The sequence below is a fragment of the Salvelinus fontinalis genome, chromosome 28 (assembly GCF_029448725.1).
Source record: "Salvelinus fontinalis isolate EN_2023a chromosome 28, ASM2944872v1, whole genome shotgun sequence".
NCBI lineage: Eukaryota > Metazoa > Chordata > Actinopteri > Salmoniformes > Salmonidae > Salvelinus > Salvelinus fontinalis.
The window spans coordinates 45594873-45621415 of record NC_074692.1 but is presented as its reverse complement, the minus strand read 5'-3'; the positions used below and the strand labels follow the sequence as shown (position 1 = coordinate 45621415).

The window sequence follows — 26543 nt, the reverse complement described above, 5'->3', positions numbered from 1 at the left end:
GAGAGAGACAAGGAGAGAGAAGGAGAGGGAAGGAGAGAGAAGGAGAGAGAGAGAGAGAGAGAGAGAGGCTCACACCTGTTCTTTACACGCACCAGGAAATGTTTAGTATAACTTTAATTTAATATTAAGCAGTGCAGTCCTGCAGGAGAGCTTTTCAACAAGAGTTATTCAATTATGAATAAGAACAATGAAATGTTCCCAAACTTCAGGCCAAGAGGTTGTGGAGCGAGAGGAGACCTTGTAATGCAGACATGCTACCATCACGAAGAACCTTCCGAACCGATCATACAATGTGTGGTGTGCTGGAGGCTCCATGGAGTTTGGTGTGCTGGAGGCTCCATGGAGTTTGGTGTGCTGGAGGCTCCATGGAGTTTGGTGTGCTGGAGGCTCCATGGAGTTTGGTGTGCTGGAGGCTCCAGGGAGTTTGGCAGGGTTTACCCCCACGTACCTCCCAGCAGGGTTTACCCACACGCACCTCCCAGCAGGGTTTACCCACAAGCACCTCCTAGTAGGGTTTACCCACACGCACCTCCCAGCAGGGTTTACCCACACGCACCTCCCAGCAGGGTTTACCCACAAGCACCTCCTAGTAGGGTTTACCCACACGCACCTCCCAGCAGGGTTTACCCACACACCTCCCAGCAGGGTTTACCTACAAGCACCTCCTAGTAGGGTTTACCCACAAGCACCTCCTAGTAGGGTTTACCCACACACCTCCCAGCAGGGTTTACCCACGCACCTCCCAGCAGGGTTTACCCACACGCACCTCCCAGCAGGGTTTACCCACACGCACCTCCCAGCAGGGTTTACCCACGCACCTCCCAGCAGGGTTTACCTACAAGCACCTCCTAGTAGGGTTTACCCACAAGCACCTCCTAGTAGGGTTTACCCACAAGCACCTCCCAGCAGGGTTTACCCACAAGCACCTCCCAGCAGGGTTTACCCACAAGCACCTCCCAGCAGGGTTTACCTACAAGCACCTCCCAGCAGGGTTTACCCACAAGCACCTCCCAGCAGGGTTTACCCACAAGCACCTCCCAGCAGGGTTTACCCACAAGCACCTCCCAGCAGGGTTTACCCACAAGCACCTCCCAGCAGGGTTTACCCACAAGCACCTCCCAGCAGGGTTTACCCACACACCTCCCAGCAGGGTTTACCCACACGCACCTCCCAGCAGGGTTTACCTACAAGCACCTCCCAGCCGGGTTTACCCACACGCACCTCCCAGCAGGGTTTACCCACAAGCACCTCCCAGCAGGGTTTACCCACACGCACCTCCCAGCAGGGTTTACCCACACACCTCCCAGCAGGGTTTACCCACGCACCTCCCAGCAGGGTTTACCCACGCACCTCCCAGCAGGGTTTACCCACAAGCACCTCCCAGCAGGGTTTACCCACGCACCTCCCAGCAGGGTTTACCCACGCACCTCCCAGCAGGGTTTACCGACACGCACCTCCCAGCAGGGTTTACCCACATGCACCTCCCAGCAGGGTTTACCCACAAGCACCTCCCAGCAGGGTTTACCCACAAGCACCTCCCAGCAGGGTTTACCCACACGCACCTCCCAGCAGGGTTTACCCACAAGCACCTCCCAGCAGGGTTTACCCACAAGCACCTCCCAGCAGGGTTTACCCACTTGCACCTCCCAGCAGGGTTTACCCACAAGCACCTCCCAGCAGGGTTTACCCACAAGCACCTCCCAGCAGGGTTTACCTACACGCACCTCCCAGCAGGGTTTACCCACACGCACCTCCCAGCAGGGTTTACCCACACGCACCTCCCAGCAGGGTTTACCCACGCACCTCCCAGCAGGGTTTACCCACAAGCACCTCCCAGCAGGGTTTACCCACGCAAACCCCAGCAGGGTTTACCCACAAGCACCTCCCAGCAGGGTTTACCCACGCACCTCCCAGCAGGGTTTACCCACAAGCACCTCCCAGCAGGGTTTACCCACGCACCTCCCAGCAGGGTTTACCCACAAGCACCTCCCAGCAGGGTTTACCCACGCACCTCCCAGCAGGATTTACCCACACACCTCCCAGCAGGGTTTACCCACACACCTCCCAGCAGGGTTTACCCACAAGCACCTCCCAGCAGGGTTTACCCACGCACCTCCCAGCAGGGTTTACCCACAAGCACCTCCCAGCAGGGTTTACCCACAAGCACCTCCCAGCAGGGTTTACCCACAAGCACCTCCCAGCAGGGTTACCCACACGCACCTCCCAGCAGGGTTTACCCACAAGCACCTCCCAGCAGGGTTTACCCACAAGCACCTCCCAGCAGGGTTTACCCACATACCTCCCAGCAGGGTTTACCCACAAGCACCTCCCAGCAGGGTTTACCCACGTACCTCCCAGCAGGGTTTACCCACAAGCACCTCCCAGCAGGGTTTACCCACAAGCACCTCCCAGCAGGGTTTACCCACAAGCACCTCCCAGCAGGGTTTACCCACAAGCACCTCCCAGCAGGGTTTACCCACAAGCACCTCCCAGCAGGGTTTACCCACACGCACCTCCCAGCAGGGTTTACCCACAAGCACCTCCCAGCAGGGTTTACCCACACGCACCTCCCAGCAGGGTTTACCCACACACCTCCCAGCAGGGTTTACCCACACGCACCTCCCAGCAGGGTTTACCTACAAGCACCTCCCAGCAGGGTTTACCCACAAGCACCTCCCAGCAGGGTTTACCCACAAGCACCTCCCAGCAGGGTTTACCTACAAGCACCTCCCAGCAGGGTTTACCCACACACCTCCCAGCAGGGTTTACCCACACACCTCCCAGCAGGGTTTACCTACAAGCACCTCCCAGCAGGGTTTACCCACACGCACCTCCCAGCAGGGTTTACCCACAACCCTCCCAGCAGGGATTACCCACGCACCAGGGTTTACCCACAAGCACCTCCCAGCAGGGTTTACCCACACGCACCTCCCAGCAGGGTTTACCTACAAGCACCTCCCAGCAGGGTTTACCCACACGCACCTCCCAGCAGGGTTTACCCACACACCTCCCAGCAGGGTTTACCCACGCACCTCCCAGCAGGGTTCACCCACACACCTCCCAGCAGGGTTTACCCACGCACCTCCCAGCAGGGTTTACCCACGCACCTCCCAGCAGGGTTTACCCACGCACCTCCCAGCAGGGTTTACCGACACGCACCTCCCAGCAGGGTTTACCCACATGCACCTCCCAGCAGGGTTTACCCACAAGCACCTCCCAGCAGGGTTTACCCACAAGCACCTCCCAGCAGGGTTTACCCACACGCACCTCCCAGCAGGGTTTACCCACAAGCACCTCCCAGCAGGGTTTACCCACAAGCACCTCCCAGCAGGGTTTACCCACTTGCACCTCCCAGCAGGGTTTACCCACAAGCACCTCCCAGCAGGGTTTACCCACAAGCACCTCCCAGCAGGGTTTACCCACACGCACCTCCCAGCTGGGTTTACCCACGCACCTCCCAGCAGGGTTTACCCACAAGCACCTCCCAGCAGGGTTTACCCACGCAAACCCCAGCAGGGTTTACCCACAAGCACCTCCCAGCAGGGTTTACCCACGCACCTCCCAGCAGGGTTTACCCACAAGCACCTCCCAGCAGGGTTTACCCACGCACCTCCCAGCAGGGTTTACCCACAAGCACCTCCCAGCAGGGTTTACCCACGCACCTCCCAGCAGGGTTTACCCACACACCTCCCAGCAGGGTTTACCCACACACCTCCCAGCAGGGTTTACCCACAACCACCTCCCAGCAGGGTTTACCCACGCACCTCCCAGCAGGGTTTACCCACAAGCACCTCCCAGCAGGGTTTACCCACAAGCACCTCCCAGCAGGGTTTACCCACAAGCACCTCCCAGCAGGGTTACCCACACGCACCTCCCAGCAGGGTTTACCCACAAGCACCTCCCAGCAGGGTTTACCCACAAGCACCTCCCAGCAGGGTTTACCCACGTACCTCCCAGCAGGGTTTACCCACAAGCACCTCCCAGCAGGGTTTACCCACGTACCTCCCAGCAGGGTTTACCCACAAGCACCTCCCAGCAGGGTTTACCCACAAGCACCTCCCAGCAGGGTTTACCCACAGCACCTCCCAGCAGGGTTTACCCACAAGCACCTGCCAGCAGGGTTTACCCACGCACCTCCCAGCAGGGTTTACCCACGCACCTCCCAGCAGGGTTTACCCACAAGAACCTCCCAGCAGGGTTTACCCACACGCACCTCCCAGCAGGGTTTACCCACAAGCACCTCCCAGCAGGGTTTACCCACGAACCTCCCAGCAGGGTTTACCCACAAGCACCTCCCAGCAGGGTTTACCCACGCACCTCCCAGCAGGGTTTACCCACACGCACCTCCCAGCAGGGTTTACCCACAAGCACCTCCCAGCAGGGTTTACCCACAAGCACCTCCCAGCAGGGTTTACCCACAAGCACCTCCCAGCAGGGTTTACCCACACACCTCCCAGCAGGGTTTACCCACACGCACCTCCCAGCAGGGTTTACCCACAAGCACCTCCCAGCAGGGTTTACCCACAAGCACCTCCCAGCAGGGTTTACCCACACGCACCTCCCAGCAGGGTTTACCCACAAGCACCTCCCAGCAGGGTTTACCCACGTACCTCCCAGCAGGGTTTACCCACAAGCACCAGGGTTTACCCACACGCACCTCCCAGCAGGGTTTACCCACACGCACCAGGGTTTACCCACACGCACCAGGGTTTACCCACAAGCACCTCCCAGCAGGGTTTACCCACACGCACCAGGGTTTACCCACACGCACCTCCCAGCAGGGTTTACCCACAAGCACCTCCCAGCAGGGTTTACCCACAAGCACCTCCCAGCAGGGTTTACCCACACACCTCCCAGCAGGGTTTACCCACACGCACCTCCCAGCAGGGTTTACCCACAAGCACCTCCCAGCAGGGTTTACCCACACGCACCTCCCAGCAGGGTTTACCCACAAGCACCTCCCAGCAGGGTTTACCCACAAGCACCTCCCAGCAGGGTTTACCCACACGCACCTCCCAGCAGGGTTTACCCACACGCACCTCCCAGCAGGGTTTACCTACAAGCACCTCCCAGCAGGGTTTACCCACACGCACCTCCCAGCAGGGTTTACCCAGAACGCACCTCCCAGCAGGGTTTACCCACAAGCACCTCCCAGCAGGGTTTACCCACAAGCACCTCCCAGCAGGGTTTACCCACAAGCACCTCCCAGCAGGGTTTACCCACACACCTCCCAGCAGGGTTTACCCACACACCTCCCAGCAGGGTTTACCTACAAGCACCTCCCAGCAGGGTTTACCCACACGCACTTCCCAGCAGGGTTTACCCACACACCTCCCAGCAGGGTTTACCCACACACCTCCCACCAGGGTTTACCCACACGCACCTCCCAGCAGGGTTTACCCACAAGCACCTCCCAGCAGGGTTTACCCACACGCACCTCCCAGCAGGGTTTACCCACACACCTCCCAGCAGGGTTTACCCACACGCACCTCCCAGCAGGGTTTACCTACAAGCACCTCCCAGCAGGGTTTACCCACAAGCACCTCCCAGCAGGGTTTACCCACAAGCACCTCCCAGCAGGGTTTACCTACAAGCACCTCCCAGCAGGGTTTACCCACACACCTCCCAGCAGGGTTTACCCACACACCTCCCAGCAGGGTTTACCTACAAGCACCTCCCAGCAGGGTTTACCCACACGCACCTCCCAGCAGGGTTTACCCACAACCCTCCCAGCAGGGATTACCCACGCACCAGGGTTTACCCACAAGCACCTCCCAGCAGGGTTTACCCACACGCACCTCCCAGCAGGGTTTACCTACAAGCACCTCCCAGCAGGGTTTACCCACACGCACCTCCCAGCAGGGTTTACCCACACACCTCCCAGCAGGGTTTACCCACGCACCTCCCAGCAGGGTTTACCCACACACCTCCCAGCAGGGTTTACCCACGCACCTCCCAGCAGGGTTTACCCACGCACCTCCCAGCAGGGTTTACCCACGCACCTCCCAGCAGGGTTTACCGACACGCACCTCCCAGCAGGGTTTACCCACATGCACCTCCCAGCAGGGTTTACCCACAAGCACCTCCCAGCAGGGTTTACCCACAAGCACCTCCCAGCAGGGTTTACCCACACGCACCTCCCAGCAGGGTTTACCCACAAGCACCTCCCAGCAGGGTTTACCCACAAGCACCTCCCAGCAGGGTTTACCCACTTGCACCTCCCAGCAGGGTTTACCCACAAGCACCTCCCAGCAGGGTTTACCCACAAGCACCTCCCAGCAGGGTTTACCCACACGCACCTCCCAGCTGGGTTTACCCACGCACCTCCCAGCAGGGTTTACCCACAAGCACCTCCCAGCAGGGTTTACCCACGCAAACCCCAGCAGGGTTTACCCACAAGCACCTCCCAGCAGGGTTTACCCACGCACCTCCCAGCAGGGTTTACCCACAAGCACCTCCCAGCAGGGTTTACCCACGCACCTCCCAGCAGGGTTTACCCACAAGCACCTCCCAGCAGGGTTTACCCACGCACCTCCCAGCAGGGTTTACCCACACACCTCCCAGCAGGGTTTACCCACACGCACCTCCCAGCAGGGTTTACCCACACACCTCCCAGCAGGGTTTACCCACGCACCTCCCAGCAGGGTTTACCCACGCACCTCCCAGCAGGGTTTACCCACAAGCACCTCCCAGCAGGGTTTACCCACGCACCTCCCAGCAGGGTTTACCCACGCACCTCCCAGCAGGGTTTACCGACACGCACCTCCCAGCAGGGTTTACCCACATGCACCTCCCAGCAGGGTTTACCCACAAGCACCTCCCAGCAGGGTTTACCCACAAGCACCTCCCAGCAGGGTTTACCCACACGCACCTCCCAGCAGGGTTTACCCACAAGCACCTCCCAGCAGGGTTTACCCACAAGCACCTCCCAGCAGGGTTTACCCACTTGCACCTCCCAGCAGGGTTTACCCACAAGCACCTCCCAGCAGGGTTTACCCACAAGCACCTCCCAGCAGGGTTTACCTACACGCACCTCCCAGCAGGGTTTACCCACACGCACCTCCCAGCAGGGTTTACCCACACGCACCTCCCAGCAGGGTTTACCCACGCACCTCCCAGCAGGGTTTACCCACAAGCACCTCCCAGCAGGGTTTACCCACGCAAACCCCAGCAGGGTTTACCCACAAGCACCTCCCAGCAGGGTTTACCCACGCACCTCCCAGCAGGGTTTACCCACAAGCACCTCCCAGCAGGGTTTACCCACGCACCTCCCAGCAGGGTTTACCCACAAGCACCTCCCAGCAGGGTTTACCCACGCACCTCCCAGCAGGATTTACCCACACACCTCCCAGCAGGGTTTACCCACACACCTCCCAGCAGGGTTTACCCACAAGCACCTCCCAGCAGGGTTTACCCACGCACCTCCCAGCAGGGTTTACCCACAAGCACCTCCCAGCAGGGTTTACCCACAAGCACCTCCCAGCAGGGTTTACCCACAAGCACCTCCCAGCAGGGTTACCCACACGCACCTCCCAGCAGGGTTTACCCACAAGCACCTCCCAGCAGGGTTTACCCACAAGCACCTCCCAGCAGGGTTTACCCACATACCTCCCAGCAGGGTTTACCCACAAGCACCTCCCAGCAGGGTTTACCCACGTACCTCCCAGCAGGGTTTACCCACAAGCACCTCCCAGCAGGGTTTACCCACAAGCACCTCCCAGCAGGGTTTACCCACAAGCACCTCCCAGCAGGGTTTACCCACAAGCACCTCCCAGCAGGGTTTACCCACAAGCACCTCCCAGCAGGGTTTACCCACACGCACCTCCCAGCAGGGTTTACCCACAAGCACCTCCCAGCAGGGTTTACCCAATAGCACCTCCCAGCAGGGTTTACCCACACACCTCCCAGCAGGGTTTACCCACACGCACCTCCCAGCAGGGTTTACCTACAAGCACCTCCCAGCAGGGTTTACCCACAAGCACCTCCCAGCAGGGTTTACCCACAAGCACCTCCCAGCAGGGTTTACCTACAAGCACCTCCCAGCAGGGTTTACCCACACACCTCCCAGCAGGGTTTACCCACACACCTCCCAGCAGGGTTTACCTACAAGCACCTCCCAGCAGGGTTTACCCACACGCACCTCCCAGCAGGGTTTACCCACAACCCTCCCAGCAGGGATTACCCACGCACCAGGGTTTACCCACAAGCACCTCCCAGCAGGGTTTACCCACACGCACCTCCCAGCAGGGTTTACCTACAAGCACCTCCCAGCAGGGTTTACCCACACGCACCTCCCAGCAGGGTTTACCCACACACCTCCCAGCAGGGTTTACCCACGCACCTCCCAGCAGGGTTCACCCACACACCTCCCAGCAGGGTTTACCCACGCACCTCCCAGCAGGGTTTACCCACGCACCTCCCAGCAGGGTTTACCCACGCACCTCCCAGCAGGGTTTACCCACGCACCTCCCAGCAGGGTTTACCGACACGCACCTCCCAGCAGGGTTTACCCACATGCACCTCCCAGCAGGGTTTACCCACAAGCACCTCCCAGCAGGGTTTACCCACAAGCACCTCCCAGCAGGGTTTACCCACACGCACCTCCCAGCAGGGTTTACCCACAAGCACCTCCCAGCAGGGTTTACCCACAAGCACCTCCCAGCAGGGTTTACCCACTTGCACCTCCCAGCAGGGTTTACCCACAAGCACCTCCCAGCAGGGTTTACCCACAAGCACCTCCCAGCAGGGTTTACCCACACGCACCTCCCAGCTGGGTTTACCCACGCACCTCCCAGCAGGGTTTACCCACAAGCACCTCCCAGCAGGGTTTACCCACGCAAACCCCAGCAGGGTTTACCCACAAGCACCTCCCAGCAGGGTTTACCCACGCACCTCCCAGCAGGGTTTACCCACAAGCACCTCCCAGCAGGGTTTACCCACGCACCTCCCAGCAGGGTTTACCCACAAGCACCTCCCAGCAGGGTTTACCCACGCACCTCCCAGCAGGGTTTACCCACACACCTCCCAGCAGGGTTTACCCACACACCTCCCAGCAGGGTTTACCCACAACCACCTCCCAGCAGGGTTTACCCACGCACCTCCCAGCAGGGTTTACCCACAAGCACCTCCCAGCAGGGTTTACCCACAAGCACCTCCCAGCAGGGTTTACCCACAAGCACCTCCCAGCAGGGTTACCCACACGCACCTCCCAGCAGGGTTTACCCACAAGCACCTCCCAGCAGGGTTTACCCACAAGCACCTCCCAGCAGGGTTTACCCACGTACCTCCCAGCAGGGTTTACCCACAAGCACCTCCCAGCAGGGTTTACCCACGTACCTCCCAGCAGGGTTTACCCACAAGCACCTCCCAGCAGGGTTTACCCACAAGCACCTCCCAGCAGGGTTTACCCACAAGCACCTCCCAGCAGGGTTTACCCACAAGCACCTCCCAGCAGGGTTTACCCACAAGCACCTCCCAGCAGGGTTTACCCACACGCACCTCCCAGCAGGGTTTACCCACAAGCACCTCCCAGCAGGGTTTACCCACACGCACCTCCCAGCAGGGTTTACCCACACACCTCCCAGCAGGGTTTACCCACACGCACCTCCCAGCAGGGTTTACCTACAAGCACCTCCCAGCAGGGTTTACCCACAAGCACCTCCCAGCAGGGTCTACCCACAAGCACCTCCCAGCAGGGTTTACCTACAAGCACCTCCCAGCAGGGTTTACCCACACACCTCCCAGCAGGGTTTACCCACACACCTCCCAGCAGGGTTTACCTACAAGCACCTCCCAGCAGGGTTTACCCACACGCACCTCCCAGCAGGGTTTACCCACAACCCTCCCAGCAGGGATTACCCACGCACCAGGGTTTACCCACAAGCACCTCCCAGCAGGGTTTACCCACACGCACCTCCCAGCAGGGTTTACCTACAAGCACCTCCCAGCAGGGTTTACCCACAAGCACCTCCCAGCAGGGTTTACCCACAAGCACCTCCCAGCAGGGTTTACCCACAAGCACCTCCCAGCAGGGTTTCCCCACAAGCACCTCCCAGCAGGGTTTACCCACAGCACCTCCCAGCAGGGTTTACCCACAAGCACCTGCCAGCAGGGTTTACCCACGCACCTCCCAGCAGGGTTTACCCACGCACCTCCCAGCAGGGTTTACCCACAAGAACCTCCCAGCAGGGTTTACCCACACGCACCTCCCAGCAGGGTTTACCCACAAGCACCTCCCAGCAGGGTTTACCCACGAACCTCCCAGCAGGGTTTACCCACAAGCACCTCCCAGCAGGGTTTACCCACGCACCTCCCAGCAGGGTTTACCCACACGCACCTCCCAGCAGGGTTTACCCACAAGCACCTCCCAGCAGGGTTTACCCACAAGCACCTCCCAGCAGGGTTTACCCACAAGCACCTCCCAGCAGGGTTTACCCACACACCTCCCAGCAGGGTTTACCCACACGCACCTCCCAGCAGGGTTTACCCACAAGCACCTCCCAGCAGGGTTTACCCACAAGCACCTCCCAGCAGGGTTTACCCACACGCACCTCCCAGCAGGGTTTACCCACAAGCACCTCCCAGCAGGGTTTACCCACGTACCTCCCAGCAGGGTTTACCCACAAGCACCAGGGTTTACCCACACGCACCTCCCAGCAGGGTTTACCCACACGCACCAGGGTTTACCCACACGCACCAGGGTTTACCCACAAGCACCTCCCAGCAGGGTTTACCCACACGCACCAGGGTTTACCCACACGCACCTCCCAGCAGGGTTTACCCACAAGCACCTCCCAGCAGGGTTTACCCACAAGCACCTCCCAGCAGGGTTTACCCACACACCTCCCAGCAGGGTTTACCCACACGCACCTCCCAGCAGGGTTTACCCACAAGCACCTCCCAGCAGGGTTTACCCACACGCACCTCCCAGCAGGGTTTACCCACAAGCACCTCCCAGCAGGGTTTACCCACAAGCACCTCCCAGCAGGGTTTACCCACACGCACCTCCCAGCAGGGTTTACCCACACGCACCTCCCAGCAGGGTTTACCTACAAGCACCTCCCAGCAGGGTTTACCCACACGCACCTCCCAGCAGGGTTTACCCAGAACGCACCTCCCAGCAGGGTTTACCCACAAGCACCTCCCAGCAGGGTTTACCCACAAGCACCTCCCAGCAGGGTTTACCCACAAGCACCTCCCAGCAGGGTTTACCCACACACCTCCCAGCAGGGTTTACCCACACACCTCCCAGCAGGGTTTACCTACAAGCACCTCCCAGCAGGGTTTACCCACACGCACTTCCCAGCAGGGTTTACCCACACACCTCCCAGCAGGGTTTACCCACACACCTCCCACCAGGGTTTACCCACACGCACCTCCCAGCAGGGTTTACCCACAAGCACCTCCCAGCAGGGTTTACCCACACGCACCTCCCAGCAGGGTTTACCCACACACCTCCCAGCAGGGTTTACCCACACGCACCTCCCAGCAGGGTTTACCTACAAGCACCTCCCAGCAGGGTTTACCCACAAGCACCTCCCAGCAGGGTTTACCCACAAGCACCTCCCAGCAGGGTTTACCTACAAGCACCTCCCAGCAGGGTTTACCCACACACCTCCCAGCAGGGTTTACCCACACACCTCCCAGCAGGGTTTACCTACAAGCACCTCCCAGCAGGGTTTACCCACACGCACCTCCCAGCAGGGTTTACCCACAACCCTCCCAGCAGGGATTACCCACGCACCAGGGTTTACCCACAAGCACCTCCCAGCAGGGTTTACCCACACGCACCTCCCAGCAGGGTTTACCTACAAGCACCTCCCAGCAGGGTTTACCCACACGCACCTCCCAGCAGGGTTTACCCACACACCTCCCAGCAGGGTTTACCCACGCACCTCCCAGCAGGGTTTACCCACACACCTCCCAGCAGGGTTTACCCACGCACCTCCCAGCAGGGTTTACCCACGCACCTCCCAGCAGGGTTTACCCACGCACCTCCCAGCAGGGTTTACCGACACGCACCTCCCAGCAGGGTTTACCCACATGCACCTCCCAGCAGGGTTTACCCACAAGCACCTCCCAGCAGGGTTTACCCACAAGCACCTCCCAGCAGGGTTTACCCACACGCACCTCCCAGCAGGGTTTACCCACAAGCACCTCCCAGCAGGGTTTACCCACAAGCACCTCCCAGCAGGGTTTACCCACTTGCACCTCCCAGCAGGGTTTACCCACAAGCACCTCCCAGCAGGGTTTACCCACAAGCACCTCCCAGCAGGGTTTACCCACACGCACCTCCCAGCTGGGTTTACCCACGCACCTCCCAGCAGGGTTTACCCACAAGCACCTCCCAGCAGGGTTTACCCACGCAAACCCCAGCAGGGTTTACCCACAAGCACCTCCCAGCAGGGTTTACCCACGCACCTCCCAGCAGGGTTTACCCACAAGCACCTCCCAGCAGGGTTTACCCACGCACCTCCCAGCAGGGTTTACCCACAAGCACCTCCCAGCAGGGTTTACCCACGCACCTCCCAGCAGGGTTTACCCACACACCTCCCAGCAGGGTTTACCCACACACCTCCCAGCAGGGTTTACCCACAACCACCTCCCAGCAGGGTTTACCCACGCACCTCCCAGCAGGGTTTACCCACAAGCACCTCCCAGCAGGGTTTACCCACAAGCACCTCCCAGCAGGGTTTACCCACAAGCACCTCCCAGCAGGGTTACCCACACGCACCTCCCAGCAGGGTTTACCCACAAGCACCTCCCAGCAGGGTTTACCCACAAGCACCTCCCAGCAGGGTTTACCCACGTACCTCCCAGCAGGGTTTACCCACAAGCACCTCCCAGCAGGGTTTACCCACGTACCTCCCAGCAGGGTTTACCCACAAGCACCTCCCAGCAGGGTTTACCCACAAGCACCTCCCAGCAGGGTTTACCCACAAGCACCTCCCAGCAGGGTTTACCCACAAGCACCTCCCAGCAGGGTTTACCCACAAGCACCTCCCAGCAGGGTTTACCCACACGCACCTCCCAGCAGGGTTTACCCACAAGCACCTCCCAGCAGGGTTTACCCACACGCACCTCCCAGCAGGGTTTACCCACACACCTCCCAGCAGGGTTTACCCACACGCACCTCCCAGCAGGGTTTACCTACAAGCACCTCCCAGCAGGGTTTACCCACAAGCACCTCCCAGCAGGGTCTACCCACAAGCACCTCCCAGCAGGGTTTACCTACAAGCACCTCCCAGCAGGGTTTACCCACACACCTCCCAGCAGGGTTTACCCACACACCTCCCAGCAGGGTTTACCTACAAGCACCTCCCAGCAGGGTTTACCCACACGCACCTCCCAGCAGGGTTTACCCACAACCCTCCCAGCAGGGATTACCCACGCACCAGGGTTTACCCACAAGCACCTCCCAGCAGGGTTTACCCACACGCACCTCCCAGCAGGGTTTACCTACAAGCACCTCCCAGCAGGGTTTACCCACAAGCACCTCCCAGCAGGGTTTACCCACAAGCACCTCCCAGCAGGGTTTACCCACAAGCACCTCCCAGCAGGGTTTCCCCACAAGCACCTCCCAGCAGGGTTTACCCACAGCACCTCCCAGCAGGGTTTACCCACAAGCACCTGCCAGCAGGGTTTACCCACGCACCTCCCAGCAGGGTTTACCCACGCACCTCCCAGCAGGGTTTACCCACAAGAACCTCCCAGCAGGGTTTACCCACACGCACCTCCCAGCAGGGTTTACCCACAAGCACCTCCCAGCAGGGTTTACCCACGAACCTCCCAGCAGGGTTTACCCACAAGCACCTCCCAGCAGGGTTTACCCACGCACCTCCCAGCAGGGTTTACCCACACGCACCTCCCAGCAGGGTTTACCCACAAGCACCTCCCAGCAGGGTTTACCCACAAGCACCTCCCAGCAGGGTTTACCCACAAGCACCTCCCAGCAGGGTTTACCCACACACCTCCCAGCAGGGTTTACCCACACGCACCTCCCAGCAGGGTTTACCCACAAGCACCTCCCAGCAGGGTTTACCCACAAGCACCTCCCAGCAGGGTTTACCCACACGCACCTCCCAGCAGGGTTTACCCACAAGCACCTCCCAGCAGGGTTTACCCACGTACCTCCCAGCAGGGTTTACCCACAAGCACCAGGGTTTACCCACACGCACCTCCCAGCAGGGTTTACCCACACGCACCAGGGTTTACCCACACGCACCAGGGTTTACCCACAAGCACCTCCCAGCAGGGTTTACCCACACGCACCAGGGTTTACCCACACGCACCTCCCAGCAGGGTTTACCCACAAGCACCTCCCAGCAGGGTTTACCCACAAGCACCTCCCAGCAGGGTTTACCCACACACCTCCCAGCAGGGTTTACCCACACGCACCTCCCAGCAGGGTTTACCCACAAGCACCTCCCAGCAGGGTTTACCCACACGCACCTCCCAGCAGGGTTTACCCACAAGCACCTCCCAGCAGGGTTTACCCACAAGCACCTCCCAGCAGGGTTTACCCACACGCACCTCCCAGCAGGGTTTACCCACACGCACCTCCCAGCAGGGTTTACCTACAAGCACCTCCCAGCAGGGTTTACCCACACGCACCTCCCAGCAGGGTTTACCCAGAACGCACCTCCCAGCAGGGTTTACCCACAAGCACCTCCCAGCAGGGTTTACCCACAAGCACCTCCCAGCAGGGTTTACCCACAAGCACCTCCCAGCAGGGTTTACCCACACACCTCCCAGCAGGGTTTACCCACACACCTCCCAGCAGGGTTTACCTACAAGCACCTCCCAGCAGGGTTTACCCACACGCACTTCCCAGCAGGGTTTACCCACACACCTCCCAGCAGGGTTTACCCACACACCTCCCACCAGGGTTTACCCACAAGCACCTCCCAGCAGGGTTTACCCACGCACCTCCCAGCAGGGTTTACCCACACACCTCCCAGCAGGGATTACCCACAAGCACCTCCCAGCAGGGTTTACCTACAAGCACCTCCCAGCAGGGTTTACCCACAAGCACCTCCCAGCAGGGTTTACCCACACACCTCCCAGCAGGGATTACCCACGCACCAGGGTTTACCCACACGCACCTCCCAGCAGGGTTTACCTACAAGCACCTCCCAGCAGGGTTTACCCACAAGCACCTCCCAGCAGGGTTTACCCACAAGCACCTCCCAGCAGGGTTTACCCACAAGCACCTCCCAGCAGGGTTTACACACAAGCACCTCCCAGCAGGGTTTACCCACACGCACCTCCCAGCAGGGTTTACCCACACACCTCCCAGCAGGGTTTACCCACAAGCACCTCCCAGCAGGGTTTACCCACGCACCTCCCAGCAGGGTTTACCCACAAGCACCTCCCAGCAGGGTTTACCCACAAGCACCTCCCAGCAGGGTTTACCCACAAGCACCTCCCAGCAGGGTTTACCCACACACCTCCCAGCAGGGTTTACCCACACGCACCTCCCAGCAGGGTTTACCCACGCACCTCCCAGCAGGGTTTACCCACAAGCACCTCCCAGCAGGGTTTACCCACGTACCTCCCAGCAGGGTTTACCCACAAGCACCAGGGTTTACCCACACGCACCTCCCAGCAGGGTTTACCCACACGCACCAGGGTTTACCCACACGCACCAGGGTTTACCCACAAGCACCTCCCAGCAGGGTTTACCCGCACGCACCAGGGTTTACCCACACGCACCTCCCAGCAGGGTTTACCCACAAGCACCTCCCAGCAGGGTTTACCCACACACCTCCCAGCAGGGTTTACCCACACGCACCTCCCAGCAGGGTTTACCCACAAGCACCTCCCAGCAGGGTTTACCCACACGCACCTCCCGGCAGGGTTTACCCACAAGCACCTCCCAGCAGGGTTTACCCACAAGCACCTCCCAGCAGGGTTTACCCACACGCACCTCCCAGCAGGGTTTACCCACACGCACCTCCCAGCAGGGTTTACCTACAAGCACCTCCCAGCAGGGTTTACCCACACGCACCTCCCAGCAGGGTTTACCCACACGCACCTCCCAGCAGGGTTTACCCACAAGCACCTCCCAGCAGGGTTTACCCACAAGCACCTCCCAGCAGGGTTTACCCACAAGCACCTCCCAGCAGGGTTTACCCACACACCTCCCAGCAGGGTTTACCCACACACCTCCCAGCAGGGTTTACCTACAAGCACCTCCCAGCAGGGTTTACCCACACGCACCTCCCAGCAGGGTTTACCCACACACCTCCCAGCAGGGTTTACCCACACACCTCCCACCAGGGTTTACCCACAAGCACCTCCCAGCAGGGTTTACCCACGCACCTCCCAGCAGGGTTTACCCACACACCTCCCAGCAGGGATTACCCACAAGCACCTCCCAGCAGGGTTTACCTACAAGCACCTCCCAGCAGGGTTTACCCACAAGCACCTCCCAGCAGGGTTTACCCACACACCTCCCAGCAGGGATTACCCACGCACCAGGGTTTACCCACACGCACCTCCCAGCAGGGTTTACCTACAAGCACCTCCCAGCAGGGTTTACCCACAAGCACCTCCCAGCAGGGTTTACCCACAAGCACCTCCCAGCAGGGTTTACCCACAAGCACCTCCCAGCAGGGTTTACCCACAAGCACCTCCCAGCAGGGTTTACCCACAAGCACCTCCCAGCAGGGTTTACCCACACGCACCTCCCAGCAGGGTTTACCCACACACCTCCCAGCAGGGTTTACCCACAAGCACCTCCCAGCAGGGTTTACCCACGCACCTCCCAGCAGGGTTTACCCACAAGCACCTCCCAGCAGGGTTTACCCACAAGCACCTCCCAGCAGGGTTTACCCACAAGCACCTCCCAGCAGGGTTTACCCACACACCTCCCAGCAGGGTTTACCCACACGCACCTCCCAGCAGGGTTTACCCACGCACCTCCCAGCAGGGTTTACCCACAAGCACCTCCCAGCAGGGTTTACCCACAAGCACCTCCCAGCAGGGTTTACCCACGCACCTCCCAGCAGGGTTTACCCACAAGCACCTCCCAGCAGGGTTTACCCACAAGCACCTCCCAGCAGGGGAGACTGTTTGTGTTCACAAACACAAACAGACCCCACAGAGCCCGATACCTTCTGGCTGACCGATACCTTCCGGCTGACCGATACCTGACAGGGTTAAATTAAGACACAGGGCGTGATCAGATCTGAGGTCGCCGCTGATAATGAGTGGAAACAAATGGCACCCTATTCCCTTAGATAGCGCACTAAGAAGACGAAAAAGAAGAAGAGGTTTTGAAACATGAGCGAGAGTCTGAACAGAAGGAGCGATCAGTCGGCTAGCCAAAACATCCCACATTGAGAATATCCACAGAACATCAGCAGCCTGAAGACAGAGAGAGAGAGAGAGAGAGAGAGAGAGAGAGAGAGAGAGAGAGAGAGAGAGAGAGAGACAGAGAGAGACAGAGAGAGAGAGAGAGAGAGACAGAGAGAGAGAGAGAGAGAGAGAGAGAGGGGGTGGGGGGGGGTTTGTGGTGTTTCATGTCTCTACTACCCTACAACAACTGGCCATACGGCTCAGAGCTCCCACACTGAATAAAGCACTATACCTGTTAGCCATATTTTAGAACTGGAGAATGTCAACACCATAAAAAAAAAAATCCGGAATCTTCTCCAATAAGAAAATGGAGCTTCTGTGTTCTGAGTCCAAGGAGCTGGTTTGAGTTTGCTGATGTGTTCTGGAGTCCAAGGGAACTGGTTTCAGCTGTCTGATGTTTTGGCAGAGGTTCAGGAAGCCCATGTTGGGAACACATGTCCTGGTTCTGCCCCTGCTACCTTTCATAGATCCAGCCGTCAAATAACCTAAACCCCTTATACTGTCACATAGTTCCTCATGTCTTTCACCTCCTGTTTAGTCTCTATTCTCACTCTGGTGTGTTTGTGTGAGTCTCTGTGTTTGTGTGAATCTCTGTGTGTGTGTGTGTGTGTGTGTGTGTGTGTGTGTGTGTGTGTGTGTGTGTGTGTGTGTGTGTGTGTGTGTGTGTGTGTGTGTGTGTGTGTGTGTGTGTGTGTGTGTGTGTGTGTGTGTGTGGGGCCACAGTGTCTCCCGACCCCTCCTGTCTCAGTCTCCAGTGTTTATGCTGCAATAGTTTGTGTCGGGGGGCTAGGGCCAGTCTGTCAATCTGGAGTATTTCTCCTGTCTTATCCGGTGACCTGTGTGAATTTAAGTATGCTCTCTCTAATTCTCTCTCTCTTTTTTTCTCTAACTTTCTCTCGGAGGACCATGTCTCAGGACTACCTGGCCTGATGACTCCTTGCTGTCCCCAGTCCACCTGGTTGTGCTGCTGCCCCAGTTTCAACTGTTCTGCCTGCGGCTATGGAACCCTGACCTGTTCACCGGACGTCCTTATCCCACACCTGCTGTTTTAAACTCTCTAGAGACAGCAGGTGTGGTAGAGATATTCTGGATGAATTGGAAGCTTCAACAGTGTGCGGGCCTTCTTGTTCTCTACAAGCTTTTGGTTTTACAAATGTATTGCCACTGGGGCACGCCGGTATGACTGCTAAACTGCTTAAAGACTGTACACTGTAACGTTACTGCATGATTGTAGCGGGTTTACTAACCGTTAGTTCTATTAGCTACAGGTGAATTCGGAAGTTTACATCCACCTTAGTCAAATACATTTAAACTCAGTTTTTCACAATTCCTGACATTTAATCCAAGTAAAAATTCCCTGTCTTAGGTCAGTTAGGATCACCACTTTATTTTAAGAATGTGAAATGTCAGAATAATAGTAGAGAGAGTGATTTATTTCAGCTTTTATTTCTTTCATCACATTCCCAGTGGGTCAGAAGTTTACATATACTCAATTAGCATTTGGTAGCATTGCCTTTAAATTGTTTATCTTGGGTCAAATGTTTCGGGTAGCCTTCCACAAACTTCCCCCAATAAGTTGGGTGAATTTTGGCCCATTCCTCCTGACAGAGCTGCTGTAACTGGGTCAGGTTTGTAGGCCTCCTTGCTCGCACATGATTTTTCAATTCTGTCCACAAATTTTCGATTGGGTTGGAGGTCAGGGCTTTGTGATGGCCACTCCAATACCTTGACTTTGTTGTCCTTAAGCCATTTTGCCACAACTTTGGAAGTATGCTTGGGGTCATTGTCCATTTGGAAGACCCATTTGCGCCAAACTTTAACTTCCTGACTGATGTCTTGAGATTTTGCTTCAATATATCCACATTATTTTCCATCCTCATGAAGCCATCTATTTTGTGAAGTGCACCAGTCCCTCCTGCAGAAAAGCACCCCCACAACATGATGCTGCCACCCCCGTGCATCACGGTTGGGATGGTGTTCTTCAGCTTGCAAGCATCCCCTTTTTTCCTCCAAACATAACAATGGTCATTATGGCCAAACAGTTCTATTTTTGTTTCATCAGACCAGAGGACCTTTCTCCAAAAAGTATGATCTTTGTCCCCATGTGCAGTTGCAAACCGTAGTCTGGCTTTTTTATGGCGGTTTTGGAGCAGTGGCTTCTTCCTTGCTGATTGACTTGCACTTTTCTCACCAAAGTACGTTCATCTCTAGGAGACAGAACGCGTTTCCTTCCTGAGCGGTATGACGGCTGCGTGGTCCCATGGTGTTTATAGTTGGGTACTATTGTTTGTACAGATGAAAGTGGTACCTTCAGGCATTTGGAAATTGCTCCCAAGGATGAACCAGACTTGTGGAGGTCTACAATTTTTTTCTGAGGTTTTGGCTGATTTCTTTTGATTTTCCCATGATGTCAAGCAAAGAGGCACTGAGTTTGAAGGTAGGCCTTGAAATACATCCACAGGTACGTCTCCAATTGACTCAAATTATGTCAATTAGCCTATCAGAAGCTTCTAAAGTCATGACATAATTTTCTGGAATTTTCCTAGCTGTTTAAAGGCACAGTCAGCTTCATGTACGTAAACTTCTGACCCACTGGAATTGTGATACAGTGAAAGTAAGTGAAATAAGTGAAAGTGAAAGTGATAAGTGAAATAATCTGTCTGTAAACAATTGTTGGAAAAATTACTTGTGTCATGCACAAAGTAGATGTCCTAACCGACTTGCAAAAACTATAGTTTGTTAACAAGACATTTGTGGAGTGGTTGAAAAACGAGTTTCAATGACTCCAACCTAAGTGTTTGTAAACTTCCGACTTCAACTGTACGTTGACTACGACGTTACTTTAGCTAATATGGTGACAACGATGTAGGCTGTGTGTAGCGGTTATGATATGGTTTGGCTCGGAAAGGTTTTTTCGCCTGACAGAGAGTTGGATGTGTTGTTCATTGAAGTCCACAAGTGAAGGGAAAAGGTGAGAGGAGGAGAACGCATAGATACAAGAAGGAATATAACGTGGCTGCTATGAAAGTGAACTGATGTGATCAGGGATGTATTCATTCCGCTGATATTGTGAGAAAAATGTTTCTTAAACAGAAGTAAAAGGAACAAAACTGGGATAATCATACCTGAATTTGTCCAATAGAAACTCTCATTTGCAACTGTTGGACTAACGATTGCACCCTAGATCAGCTAGATGCAGGCAAGAGTGTGCAATGTGGAATTGAATGTGTCACTGTCTGTCCATGTGTCACTGTCTGTGACTGCGAGCCAGGCCTAATCGTCCAACATCAGTGCCTACATCTAGTGGAAAGCCTTCCCAGAAGAGTGGAGACTAGTATAGCAGCAATGTTCCTACATCTAGTGGAAAGCCTTCCCAGAAGAGTGGAGACTAGTATAGCAGCAATGTTCCAACATCTAGTGGAAAGCCTTCCCAGAAGAGTGGAGGCTGTTACAGCAGCAATGTTCCAACATCTAGTGGAAAGCCTTCCCAGAAGAGTGGAGACTAGTATAGCAGCAATGTTCCAACATCTAGTGGAAAGCCTTCCCAGAAGAGTGGAGACTAGTATAGCAGCAATGTTCCAACATCTAGTGGAAAGCCTTCCCAGAAGAGTGGAGACTAGTATAGCAGCAATGTTCCTACATCTAGTGGAAAGCCTTCCCAGAAGAGTGGAGACTAGTATAGCAGCAATGTTCCTACATCTAGTGGAAAGCCTTCCCAGAAGAGTGGAGACTATTATAGCAGCAATGTTCCTACATCTAGTGGAAAGCCTTCCCAGAAGAGTGGAGACTATTATAGCAGCAATGTTCCAACATCTAGTGGAAAGCCTTCCCAGAAGAGTGGAGACTAGTATAGCAGCAATGTTCCTACATCTAGTGGAAAGCCTTCCCAGAAGAGTGGAGACTATTATAGCAGCAATGTTCCTACATCTAGTGGAAAGCCTTCCCAGAAGAGTGGAGACTATTATAGCAGCAATGTTCCTACATCTAGTGGAAAGCCTTCCCAGAAGAGTGGAGACTAGTATAGCAGCAATGTTCCAACATCTAGTGGAAAGCCTTCCCAGAAGAGTGGAGACTAGTATAGCAGCAATGTTCCAACATCTAGTGGAAAGCCTTCCCAGAAGAGTGGAGACTAGTATAGCAGCAATGTTCCTACATCTAGTGGAAAGCCTTCCCAGAAGAGTGGAGACTAGTATAGCAGCAATGTACCTACATCTAGTGGAAAGCCTTCCCAGAAGAGTGGAGACTAGTATAGCAGCAATGTTCCAACATCTAGTGGAAAGCCTTCCCAGAAGAGTGGAGACTGTTATAGCAGCAATGTTCCAACATCTAGTGGAAAGCCTTCCCAGAAGAGTGGAGACTAGTATAGCAGCAATGTTCCAACATCTAGTGGAAAGCCTTCCCAGAAGAGTGGAGACTATTATAGCAGCAATGTTCCAACATCTAGTGGAAAGCCTTCCCAGAAGAGTGGAGACTGTTATAGCAGCAATGTTCCATCATCTAGTGGAAAGCCTCCCCAGAAGAGTGGAGACTGTTACAGCAGCAATGTTCCAACATCTAGTGGAAAGCCTTCCCAGAAGAGTGGAGACTGTTATAGCAGCAATGTTCCATCATCTAGTGGAAAGCCTCCCCAGAAGAGTGGAGACTGTTACAGCAGCAATGTTCCAACATCTAGTGGAAAGCCTTCCCAGAAGAGTGGAGACTGTTATAGCAGCAATGTTCCAACATCTAGTGGAAAGCCTTCCCAGAAGAGTGGAGACTAGTATAGCAGCAAAGGGGGGGATCAACTCCATATTAAAGCCCATGATTTTGGAATGAGATATTGGAAATGTGGCTAAGTAGTGCACATTGTGATGCTCAACTACTGTATGACTCCTTCAATAAGGAGTAATTCATAATTCATTTTATGATACCAGAAAAATACTGCAAAAACATTTTGCAAACATTTTGCAAACAGCAAATTGGATGCTTAGCCAAAACATCTTTGAACCTGTTTGTCCATCAGGGAGAGTTTACTCCAAATACCAACTAACATGATTTTCATCCTAGGCAGTTTTGGGGGTATTTAAGTTTCCTTTTGAAAACTTATTAGCCATACTTTGTTACTGTTAGCATTCTCTGTAGCACTTAACGTTTAAACTGTTCCTGTGTATAATGTTCTTGTAATTGTGTAATGAAACTGTAATTACTTTTGAAGCAACATTTTACGAGCACGTTGTTCCATAATACTTTGGTAAATTGCATGAGAACTCTGGCTGAGAGTTTTTGTAACTACTGTACACAAGAGGAATAGTGACACATTTCTTATTTCCATTGTAATAACTCCATTATTATGTAATTATAAAATACATTTTCCACAAGTCCTATGTAACAACAAATGTCTCTGTTGTAATAATCACACAGTTGTTGCACACGCACAAGAACGTGATGTCAAGTGTTTCAATAGTACTCTCGCTCATTACGAAAATACGTGTAAAGTGATTTGTGTTAGTGGTCTGTGTCAAGGTGATTCCATATCCCTCATGTATTTCATTCTAGGCTAATACGCTATATTAAGATTCCTATCTAAGAGACCCTCCCGACCATGTGCTAACGATTATATATTTAGACTCATTCAACTAACTGTTGTAGTTATTTGGTTCATTTTTTTGTTGTTGTTTTGTTTTCAAATAACTTGCATTTATTCAAATACCTTAAATTATGATTTGGTTTTCTGAGTGGTATTCAAAACGCTTTCAAATCTGATTTGTTTTTTTCTGAGACCTGTATTTGAATATCAAAGAAAGAAAACGAGTTGCCTTTTCATTTTAAAATCTATATAAATTATATTTGACTAATTTCAAGTATTTGAAAAGTTGGTATGTTCAGATAACAGAAAGAGAAAACAGATAGTTTCTGCCCAGATCTGATGAGCTGGTGTCAAATCCTGCTGTTGTGTCCTTGAGCAAGGCACTGAATACCTCAAACTGTTCCAGGGTCTAGCTGCTCCAACCTCTACAACCTCTGTGTGTCTTTCCTAAGGGTTAAATCATGATCCACACTTCCATTGGATGTTTGTGTACATTGGGAAAAAATAGTCGGCAGGGTAGCCTAGTGGTTAGAGTGTTGGACTAGTAACCGGAAGGTTGCAAGTTCAAATCCCCGAGCTGACAAGGTACAAATCTGTCGTTCTGCCCCTGAACAAGGCAGTTAATCCACTGTTCCTAGGTTGTCATTGAAAGTAAGAATTTGTTCTTAACTGACTTGCCTAGTTAAATAAAGGTATAAAAATATATATATACTGTATGTAACTAGTTTTGAAATATGATGTAACTACACTGAAATATGTAAGAAAGTGAAAAGCTGTGAAAATCTCAATGCTATCCGATTTCTAAGTCGCTTCTGGATAAGAGCGTCTGCTAAATGACTTAAATGTAAATGTAGTCCAACAGTCTACCTGGTTGGGTGTGCGTGCAGCAGGTCTGTCCTGGTGGTTGGCCAGTATGAGGAAGGGCAGGGTGCAGAGCTGGGGGTGCTGCAGGGCAGAGTGGAGCTCGTTGCGGGCCGACTCCAACTCCTCGTCTGAAGAAGCGCTGTCCAATACGAACACCACACCCTGAGAACCCTGGTAGTAGCGAGACCAGTACTTCTTAATGTTCTCCGCTCCTGGAGGAAGACGAGAAGAAGAAGAAAGCTGTCGTTACCTTCATCATCTCTTCCAAACTGAATATGAAAAGATATTCAACAACTCTTGGTAAAAAAAACAAAATGCTATTGTTAAAAACCACTGCAGTAAGACAGGACCGATTGAGTTACACAGTATCCTATAATATACCCTGTATATACTGTACAATACTGTAAATACAGCGTCATAAATTAACAGTATAAAATATCCCTTAATATATACTATATATACAGCATAATACATGAACAATATTACACATACTGTAATATATACTATATAATGCATCATCTATAAAAAGTATACTATATACTGCAGAAGTCTTCTACCAAAGTTTGATTTTGTGAATATATGAATAAAAACTGCCGACCCTGACGTATTTATGCTTTCTGAAACCTGGCTCAAAAAATCTATTACAGACAAAAAATTTGGCATAAATGGTAACAATGTTTTTGGTGCAGATGGTAAATCTAAGGGGGGGGTGTTGCTGTATATGTAAAAGACAAGTTCTCGGGTTCTGACTTCTGTTACTAAACCTCAGCAATTTGAATATCTGTCTTTTGAACCTAACCCCTTGGCTCATCTTTAAAATATTGTTGTATCTTGTTGTTATAAACCTCCATCTACTACTGTTGGCTCTCTGGATTGTATTTTCAAATTCTTATCACAGAATGTCAATTGTGAGTTTGTCCTGATGGGTGATCTGAATCAGGACTGGCTAACATCTAACTCTGATCAACTCTAAATTCTACGTAATACCTATAATCTCACTCAGATTGTCAACAGTGTAACGAGGTTGAATATAAACATATCCTCTGAAATCCTCTTGATTGATTCGATCTTAACCAATACTCCCCATCGTTGTAATGCTTCTGGTATTTTTGCAAATGACATTAGTGATCACTGTGCCTGTGTGAGAGATGGAAAAATTCCTAAGAAAATCTCTACGTGTCATTAGGAAAAGAAACCGGAAGCGGTTTGATATTCAAGGTTTTTTACATTTACATTTAAGTCATTTAGCAGACGCTCTTATCCAGAGCGACTTACAAATTGGTGCATTCACCTTACATGATGTATTTAGCATTGAATGGAATAGAATGGAATTAATCCCTGTTGTTGAACCTTTTCTTACTTCTACAACGTATTCCAGGATGTATGCAATAGGCCCCTTTTAAAACATTCAGTATTAAGGGCAGAGAGAACCCTTTGTTTACTAAGGAACTTACTAAAATCATAAGGGAACTAAATGCTATGTGGGCTAAAGCAAGAGGGACTGGTTCAGCGGATGATTGGATACTTCTGTATTGACGCTTTGCCTGTTTGATGGTTCGTCGGAGGGCATAGCGGGATTTCTTATAAGCTTCCGGGTTAGAGTTCCGCTCCATTGAAAGCGGCAGGTCTACCCTTTAGTTCAATGCAGATGTTGCCTGTAATCCATGGCTTCTTGTTGGGGTATGTACGTATGTACGTATGATGTGGTGTACTCCTCAATGCCATCGGAACAGTTCCAGAAAAAAATTCCACTCTGTGATAGCAGGACAGTCCTGTAGTTTAGCATCTGTGTAAAGGCAGTCAATGTTGTTCTCCTCCTCAAACGAGGAGGAGCATGGATAGGACCAAGATGCGGATTGAGGGGAATAAGCCATCTTTTAATCAAAACAGCAAAACAATACACTACAAAACTACAAAACAACAAATGAGACTAACCTTCAACTGTCCTGTGAAGACACAGGAACAAACACCCACAAAACACCAGTGAAACCCTGGCTGCCTTTGTATGACTCTCAATTAGAGACAAACAATACACACCTGTCTCTAATTGAGAATCATACCAGGCCGAACACAAAACCCCACATAGAAATACAAACATAGACAAACCCACCCAACTCACGCCCTGACCAACTAAAATGAATACAAAACAAAGGAAAACAGGTCAGGAACGTGACAGAACCCCCCCCTTAAGGTGCGAACTCCGGGCGCACCAGCACAAAGTCTAGGGGAGGGTCTGGGTGGGCGTCTGTCCACGGTGGCGGCTCTGGCGCTGGTCGTGGTCCCCACCCCACCATAATCAATCCCCGCTTCTTTATCCCCCTCCCAATGACCACCCTCCCACTAACACCACCTAAATGAGCGACCAGCACCGGGACAAGGGGCAGCACCGGGACAAGGGGCAGCACCGGGACAAGGGGCAGCACCGGGACAAGGGGCAGCACCGGGACAAGGGGCAACACCGGGATAAGGGGCGGCAGGTCCTGGCTGAGGGACTCCGGCAGGTCCTGGCTGAGGGACTCCGGCAGGTCCGGGCTGAGTGGCTGCTCCGGACTGTAGGGCAGCTCCGGACTGTAGGGCAGCTCCGGACTGTAGGGCAGCTCCGGACTGTAGGGCAGCTCCGGACTGTAGGGCAGCTCCGGACTGTAGGGCAGCTCCTGACTGGCGGGCGTCTCTGGCAGCTCCTGACTGGCGGGCGTCTCTGGCAGCTCCTGACTGGCGGGCGTCTCTGGCAGCTCCTGACTGGCGGGCGTCT

The 26543-nt window shown here is 54.0% G+C and overlaps 1 protein-coding gene across 2 annotated transcripts in view; it reads right to left on the bottom strand.

The window, feature by feature from the left end:
- Positions 1-21847: 21847 nt before the first annotated feature.
- Positions 21848-26543, bottom strand: part of arl15a (ADP-ribosylation factor-like 15a) — a 179578-nt gene continuing 174882 nt past the window's right edge. For both annotated transcript variants that reach the window (XM_055887863.1, XM_055887861.1), the window contains exon 4: positions 21848-24003. In XM_055887863.1, coding sequence (XP_055743838.1) covers positions 23729-24003 — 275 coding nt within the window. In that variant the 3' untranslated portion in view covers positions 21848-23728. The remainder of the gene's footprint in view (positions 24004-26543) is intronic.